Raw genomic sequence first — 8,966 nt, 5'->3', positions numbered from 1 at the left:
CAGACACACCACACACACACCAGACACCCCACCCACACAGACATCCCACACATACACATAGAAGAAAAACTGAAGATGTAAGTTATGAGTTATATTGATGTCAAGAGTCTAGCTATGCAAATATGAGACAATGTGTGGAGCAGAGACTGGAGGAGGGACTGTTCAGAGACTGCCCCACCTGGGGATCCACCCCAGATGCAAGCACCATATGCAAACACTGTTGTGGAAGTGCATGCTGACAGGAAACTGATATAGCTGTCTCCTGAGAGGCTCTGCCATGGCCTGACATACAGAGATGGATGCTCGCAGCTAACCATCAATCCATTCTTCCAAATGCCAAAAAAGGAGGAGAGGCAAAGAGCTTTGGGGGCTGCTTGGCAAGAATCTGACATTGGCCAACGACAAGGAAGTGGGCTGCTTGGCAGGAATCTGACATTAGACTAGAACAAAGAAGTAGTTTCAGGCAGGAATCTAAATCTTAGGCTAGAATAAGGAAGTAGGCTTCAGACATGACAATGACTTTGGGCTAGGACAGAGAAGTTGGCTCAGATATTTTGGTCATCCTGATAAGCCCTTAGAAACAGTGATCATGGGAGTGTTCATGGAATTTTGTTCCTCAACCTAGAACTGACCTTAATACTTGCATGTAATTAAAATGGTATAAAAGCAAAAAGGAGGAGGGGGGATGGGATAATGGGTTTCTAGGGAGGGGAAATGGAGAAAGGGGATTGCATCTGAAATGTAAATAAATAAAATCTCCAATTTTAAAAAAAAAGAAAAATATCTAGCTATGGTATTGCATCAATTTTTTAAAATATTACCATTGGGAGAAGTTGAAAAAAATGTGTAAGACTTATGTGTGTAAATTTTTAGGACTGTAATTACATTTGAATCTGTAATTATCTTCATATAATTTCAACTTTTAAATAATGGAGGATGGGCTTGACAGATGGCTGATCCAAACACAGCACATACTGCTCTTCCAGCTGAGTCCCAGAACACACGGCCCACAGCTGCCTGCACTGCCAGCTCCAAGGATGTGGTGACCTCTTCTGGCCTCAATAAACACCTGCACTCAAGCATTCAAGTGCACACACAATCTACCACAAACACACTCAATACGTGTAATTAAAAATAAATCTTAAGGGTTCGATACCCCAGTGTATGGGAATGCCAGGTGGGAGTGGGTGGGGGTGGGGGGTAGAGGAGCATCCTCATAGAGGCGGGGGAGGGAGAATGGGACAGGGGGTTTCCTGAGGGGAGACCTGGAAAGGGGATAACATTTAAAATGTAAATAAATAAAATACACAATAAAAGAAAAAAAGAAATCTTAAGATCTTTTTTCAAAAATTAGTTGTAGTTTTACAAGTTGTACAAGTAAGTACAACATGTAGTTATACAAGTCTCATCTTGTAGTTTCATGGTAAGACTAACCAGTCCAGTTTTCTTTTTTTTTCCTTTTTTTCTTTTCTTTTCTTTCTTTTTTTTTTTCTTTCTTTTTTTTCTGGTTTTTCGAGACAGGGTTTCTCTGTATAGCTCTGGCTGTCCTGGAACTCACTCTGTAGACCAGGCTGGCCTCGAACTCAGAAATCCACCTGCCTCTGCCTCCCAAGTGCTGGGATTAAAGGTGTGCGCCACCACCGCCCAGCCAGTCCAGTTTTCTAACAGACTCACCCAACACCAGCTGGGTATGATGACTCACAACCTTTAATCCCAGCACTGAAGAGGCCAAGGCTGTTGGCCAGACAGTTCTGTATAGTTAGTTCCAGGCCAGCCAAAGCTACATATTGAGTCTCTGTCTCAAAATAAATAGGTAGGTAGACAGACAGGCAGACAGACAGACAGATGTATACACGACAGACAGACAGACACACAGACAGATAATAGATAGATAAATAGATAGATAGACAGACAGACATGCAGATAGATAAAATAAACACACCACCATTTAATGGTGACCAAGGACCTGAGCTTTATTACTTCAACCAACACAGTAGGCTGTTGATACACAGTAGATAATGAGATGTACTGGTCAGATTTCTGATCACGGCCCAAGAACAAAGTACTCATTTCTTCAGATGCCTAAAATGTAGCTTGATGACGGTAGCAACCCAATCCACCCACCCCAGAATTATCCAAATAAAAGGGAGCTGCCTTGCAGATTATAACCTCTCTCCAGGAACAGGAGCTGTGTGCACAGACACAAAGACCTAGCCCCTTTCCTTTATTCAAGACACATACCAAGGGCCACCAGAGTCACTCCATAACCTACAAATGCTCTGTTGCAGCTGGTTTTTCATCTCCCTCTGCCTATTCATTCCTATTCCTTCACTGTTATAACCACGGTACCTCAGAGAACCCTCTCAAAACAACAACAGAGAAAAAATATTAATCTCAGAATCTGCTGACCAGAGAGCGTGACCTATGACTGCTGGCATTAGCCAGCCAGACTGTGTTTTTATATAAGACCCACCCAGAGCTTCCTAAAGTCTCTGTTTATTTAAATCTGAGCATACCTGATGGCCACATTTAAGACACAGCCAAACCGAAGGGTCTTCTGCTTCTTCCTCAGGTTTATCCTTCACTTTATTGTCAGTCTTACAGTCTTGGCAGATATTCCATTCCACATTTACTAAAGCTTTTTTCAAATTACCTTGTTCCAACCCTTTTCTAAGGTGTCTGCACATTGGTTCTATTGAAAATTAGAAAAGAAAAAAGCAAAACATAAGATTAAATTTGGCTTTTTATTGTTAATAGTGAACTGTGTCCAAATTTCAACATTAAATTAGCTTTCACATTATCAGAACAGGCATCACCCTGCCTGACATTTGGATATTACCAGAGTCTTTAAGAAGATGCCTGTTGTGGCAGGGCAGGGCAGGGCAGGGCTCTATCAGCTGAGCTCTCTGCCCCGGAAAACATCAGTCCCAAGGAAACAGGAATGACAGTGGAATCAGCAGCACTGTCCCAGGTCCTTGCTTTCTTTATGGAACTGGGAAAGTCTGTGTCCTCACATACTGGCAAACAGTACCATGAAGATACAGCCAAACTCTTCTAAGAAAGCAGTTCACAAAGTTGAAATTGATTTTAGGATTTATTTTTATTTCTGTATATATGTGTGAATGTGTATGGATGTGTGTGCATGCATAGCAGGCCTTGAGGCCAGGAGAGTGCTGACAGCTTGGAGTGTTTGTGGGAAACCTGGGTTATGTGGGTACTGCAATCCAAACTCCAATCCTTACGACCACACAGCCAGAACTCTTAACCATTTGAGCCAACTTGAAAGGACAGATATTTTATTTTGATGACCTAAATGCAATCACATCTACAAACATTTCCATTTCTCTATTTTCATTAAAATAATGCCTTTTATCATATGTCTCTTTTTAATCTTTGAAGGACAGGAAAAGACGTTCTTCATTCATTCCGAACATGCACTACAGCCTGTCACTATGCTAGTTCCCAGAGAACCTAAGTTACCAGCTTCAATACACTTCTTCCTTCTTGAGCAGCTCACATTCCATCAGGAGCAGAAACTAAGGCAATGACTAAGAATTTCTCAACTTGACCATTCATTAGGAAAAAAAGTCTAACGATGTAAAAATTTCAAGAGGTAGATAAGGTAAAGTACTAAAAGACATTTACAGTAATCAAAGTCTCTGATATTGATTGCGTGCATCCTATAAAATGTTTTAAATATAGTCATCTCATTTAATCCTCATAACTTTCTAGAAGGAAGACAGTACTAATCCTAATGACAAATGAGAAATTGAAGGTTAGTATGTAAGAACAAATAGCTACTGAATGACTATGCCAGAGCTTGGACTCATAGCTCACACTGAAACCATGTCTTCAAATAGTGAAAGGCAGCCAGGCTGAGGAAACACACATTTAATCCCAGCATTGGAGAGGCAGAGGCAAGTGGACTCCTGATAGGTTCAGGCCACCCTAGTCTACTTATGGAGTTATAAGCCAGCAAAAATTACATTAAAAAAGCCCTGTTCTAAGATAGATAGATGATAGATGGATGGATGAACAGATGGACGGACAGATAGATAAGGCAAACCAAAAAGACCAATCCCCATATAAAAGTGTGTAAAAATGTGTGCTATCTCTGTAAATGGTGGTGCCATACAATGCACTCAAAAGACAGCCATACTTGACTGGAAATCAGGTCTGAGACAAGTGATTAAAGAGTACTGGAGCCATTCTGAAGGATTTGAATTGTCTGATGGAAACTAAAGTCATAGAAACCAATCAAGTAGCACAACTGGCTTCCTGTCCAAAAAACACAGATCAAGTTAATACAAATAAAATAATGCAGAAAAACCAATGAGTCCTAGTAAAGAAACAGAGATTATTGGGGGTGGGGAGAAGAACTATCTTTTGAAACATTAAATGAGCAATAAGTTTTACGATTGATACTGTCAAGTACTAGTAAAGGTTCACAAAAATAAGCATTTTATTGTGCAATTAAGGACCATTATTGTTCCACTGATAACACTAAAACTAACAGTAATGGACTAGCTAAATAAATAACATATACAGAAGTGATCCTTTATATCAAAAGTGACTATAAGGCTGGAGAGATGGCTCATGAACAGTAGAGTCTACTAGCTACTCTTACAGGTTCAATTCCCAGCACCCACATGGCAGCTCACACTGGGTATAAATAAATCCAGTTCCATGAATGAAACCCAATGCTCTTTTCTAGCCTCCCAAGGCAGCAGGCAGACATGTGGTGAAAAGACCACACATACCAGCAAAGCACCCATTACACACCAAGTCAAATGTAGAAGACAAATGACATATACAGCCAAGACTACAACAGAGCAGCCTGGTGTGTGGGCAGGACTGAGGACCAGAGTTTGATCCCAAACCCACAGGGGCTGGAGAGAAGCTGTCCTCTGACCTCCACATACACACTACAACACACAGATGCTACTCCCCCTCAACACACATACACATCACACACACACCCATACAGTAATAAAATCTAAGCTGGAGCTGGGCAGTGGTGGCGCACGCCTTTAATCCCAGCACTTGGGAGGCAGAGGCAGGCAGATTTCTGTGTTCGAGGCCAGCCTGGTCTACAAAGTGAGTTCCAGGACAGCCAGGGCTACACAGAGAAACCCTGTCTCAAAAAAACGAAAAAAAAAAAAAATCTAAGCTGGGCATGGTTGTGTACACCTTAATTTTAACACTGTGAGTTCATGGCCAGACAAGGACAGTGAAACCCTATCTTAAAAAGAAAAGGGCTGGAGAGATGGTTCAGTGGTTAAGAGCAAGGGCTGCTCTTTCCAGAGGATCTGTAGTTCTAATTCTAGCACCCACATGATACCTCACAACAATGTTTATAAACTTGTTTCAGAAGATCTGATGTTCTCTTTTGGCCTTCGCAGGCATGGCATACACAGGATATACATACAGTCAGAAGACTCATACACATAAAATGTAAAATTAAAAATAAATAAACAAACAAACAATCAAACAAATAGGGTTGGGACGACAGCTCAGTGGTTCAGAGCACCTGGTACTCTTCCAAAGGACCTGTGGTTCCAATCCCAGCACCCACAAGGCAGACAACAACCACCACTATCTACAGTTCCACAGGCTGTGACACCTTCTCTGGCCTCCACAAGCACTGCCCACAAACGGTGCACTGACATACATGTAGATAAAACAAAAAACATTTAAAATGGTTTTAAACAAAATGTTAAATAAAAATTTAACAATAGCAAAACCCTGATTACATAACAGTCCACAGATTGCTTACATATCATTCATGGGGGCTGGAGAGATGGTTCAGCAGTTAAGCGCACTGACTGCTCTCCTAGATGTCTGGGGTTTGAGTCCCAGAGTCTGTGTGTCTCACAACCATCTAACTCCACTTACAGGAGATATAATGCCCTCTTCTGGTCCATGTGGGTACTACATACACACACAGCAGACATGCATACAAGAAAAAGTACCAGTACCCATAAAAATAAACTTAACAAAAAAATATTCATGCAGATATAGTAACAGATCTTAACAACAGTTGCTGAACTAACCTGTGGATTCAGAGGAAGCCTTATCAGGAACACCTTTCCCCTTTGTGCGTTTCTTCCCCATGCTGGTACTTTATGGATTGCTCACTGACACAAAATTACAATCTAGAAAGCAAGATAAATTCAGCTTGACAAAAAAGAAAAAAATGAAATATGAAAGAAAAAAAATGATTTCCACAGTTTAGAAGATAAAAATTCAAGTAAGCTACAGTCAATGGTTTGTGTGTCTATTACACTTTACAACTGAAAAATACCACTGGGGTACACAGTCACACTTTTAATTACAACTCTTAAGTGCACAGGATATATATGTGGTATCATCCTGTTTTCAGACAATCGGGAAGTGACAAAATTAAGATATTTTCTACAAATGTAAAAGTCAAGGCTCTCAATCTTCTTCCATCTATCTTGAAATGCTTCAGTGTCTAACACTATAGGCATTCAACTCTTCACGACATAAATATATATCATTCTACAACCAGCTAGCAAAGTTTAAAAGTTTGTAAGAAAATTTAAAAACAGATAAAAGTTAGGGCCAGGCGGTGGTGGCACACGCCTTTGATCCTAGCACTTGGGAGGCAGAGGCAGGTGGATTTCTGAGTTCGAGGCCAGCCTGATCTACAGAGTGAGTTCCAGGACAGCCAGGACTACACAGAGAAACCCTGTCTCGAAAAACCAGAAAAAAAAAAAAAAGAAAAAAGAAAACCCACATGAGGCAGAGTTCAAGGCCAGCCTGGTCTATGGAGGGAGGTTCCAGGACAGCCAAAGCTACACAAAGAGACCTTGTCTCGAAAAACAAAGCAAAAACACACACACAGAAAGAGAGAAAAGAAAAAGAAGATATACACTATCCTTTACTTGTTTATCTACCACAGTAAATTGCTTTTCAAATCTATAATCTGAACATGCTAATATCTCTCTCTCTCCCTCTCCCTCCTCTCCTCCCTCTCCCTCCTCTCCTCCCCCTCCCTCTCCCCCTCCCCCTCTCTCTCTGTAATCTGAAGCTTTAGGAGAAAGAACTGGTTCTGGGCAGAATTTCTATGTTGCCTATAAGCATACTGTGAGTACATAGTAGGTCTTCAAGTAAAACTTCCTCCGTTTATGGCACACGGCTTTAATCCCAGGACTCCTATGGCAAAGTAGGCAGTTACAAAGCTCTAGGCCAGCTGGAGTGAGGTTGTCCATGGATGGATAGATGGATGGATGGACGGATGGACGGGAGAGAGAGGGATGAAGAGAGGGGGAGGGAGGGAGGGGGGGGGGGAGGGGGGGGGGGAGGGGGAGAGGGAGAGGGAGAGGGAGAGGGAGAGGGAGAGGGAGAGGGAGAGAGAGAGAGAGAGAGAGAGAGAGAATGAGAGAGAATGAGAATATATGGGTATTACCTGAGAAGGCACACTCAACTTCAGGTGAAAAGGAAAAAGGCGGACCTTAATTAAATCATAAGCCTGGAGGTTGTGAAGACCGAGCTAGAAAATCTGGTTTGAGGACTGCAGTTTCCCTTGAGACAGCAAAAGAAAACTTGAAAGACAAAACTTAATTAGGGCAACCAGTGGACCTGAGGAGTCAGTCGATGCTATTGAAGGAGCTACAGTAAAATTCTGACAGCTGTGAAGGTCACTGCTGAGTCGTGGGAAAGGGTTCTATAAAACATTGATACTGTCAGGCATCGTTCAGGTGAGTTATCAGAGATAAGAATTGTCATCTTAGTTCAATTACTCGCTCTCGGCTGCACTGGCTGACATCAAAACTCCTGTTGTCAGCCTCCTATTAAGCCGATTACTTTCCTTTTCTGCCCTCCCGGTCTTCCTCTGCCTTCGCAACGCCATCGCGGATGCGTGTAGGAAAACCCCTGTCAGCAACAGGGGTCAAACCCCTCTCTACAACGTGGCTTTCGGGTTTGGACGTAGGCTGTCGACCATAGGTGACAGCGCCAGCCGCGCTTAACAAAGCACACGCTGTCACCGGACGCTCCCCCGAGCTCGCACGCCAGCCGCCCAGCCACCCGTCCCGGCGCTCGCCGGCCCTACCAACTGTTCGGTGCTCGGTGCCCACGGGACAGGCTGGGGTACACAGGCCCGGGCCGTCGGTGCCCCGAGTCATCGGGCGCTCCTGGAGCCGACAGCACTCGCAATCTATGAGGCCGAGGCGCGGCAGGTGGGGCGGGCGAGCGGCAGCGGCTGGTACTCACCCGGGACGACGGCGCCCATAACTGCCCTCGACGGGCCCGGAGCCGGCCGTCAGCTCCGCTTCCTCCAGGTGACGAACGGAGAGCGACGCGATGGAACCAGTCACCCTCCAGGAGAGGCAACTTCCGGAACGCGGCATTGTGGGAAATGGCTCGGCCTCCCGTGGGTAGTTCGCTGACGCCTGGAATCCGTGCCAGTGAGTTCCTCCTAGTTTCCCTGCTCCAGTTATAACTGTGGAGTTATTTAAATTCTCCTAGGGAGTAGATGACAGGTCTATGGCTTGGAAAGTCCTGCATGGTTACCTCTCTTAAATAACGTTATTTCTGCAGGACGAAATATTCTCTCATATTCTCTAATCCTGTCCCAATTGCTTATAAAAGTCAGTGTATCATTCTTCCAAACCCAGCCTCCACCTTGCTGACCTTGTCAAAACTGACAGGAATTAAAGGGAAATGTTACAGTGTAAATTCCTGAATATTTGCAGTTCCTTGTTGAAAAACAGTAACTACATATTTTGTGCCAAGTCTTTTGTAACACAAATTGAGCGGACCTCAGCGGAAACAGTAATCACAGAAAATTACGTGTGTGGATGTTAGTAGCAAAATAGGCAAAAGTAAGCAACACAGTAAAAGAATAGCTTTCTGTATGCGAGGGGATGCAATAAAGAAACCACTTGAAACTGCCACTCAATCAGGAGGAAAGTTTTTTATTGTGAATAAGAGAGAAACTA

General features: G+C 43.2%; 1 protein-coding gene across 2 annotated transcripts in view; it reads right to left on the bottom strand.

Moving 5' to 3' along the window:
* Window positions 1–8,353, bottom strand: part of Usp16 (ubiquitin specific peptidase 16) — a 29,572-nt gene extending 21,219 nt beyond the window's left edge. Inside the window, exons 1-3 of one of the 2 annotated variants that reach the window (XM_028756358.1) lie at window positions 8,239–8,353; window positions 6,054–6,155; window positions 2,517–2,692 (exon numbers count right to left, since the gene is read on the bottom strand). In XM_028756358.1, the coding sequence (XP_028612191.1) occupies window positions 2,517–2,692; window positions 6,054–6,114 (237 nt within the window). In that variant the 5' untranslated portion in view covers window positions 6,115–6,155; window positions 8,239–8,353. The remainder of the gene's footprint in view (window positions 1–2,516; window positions 2,693–6,053; window positions 6,156–8,238) is intronic. The other variant, XM_028756359.1, reaches the window with a different exon arrangement.
* Window positions 8,354–8,966: the final 613 nt, after the last annotated feature.

Source organism: Grammomys surdaster, unplaced genomic scaffold (assembly GCF_004785775.1).
Source record: "Grammomys surdaster isolate TR1022 unplaced genomic scaffold, NIH_TR_1.0 126118, whole genome shotgun sequence".
NCBI classification, from domain to species: Eukaryota; Metazoa; Chordata; class Mammalia; order Rodentia; family Muridae; genus Grammomys; species Grammomys surdaster.
The sequence above is the reverse complement of the archived record's forward strand: the minus strand, read 5'-3'. Positions and strand labels throughout refer to the sequence as shown.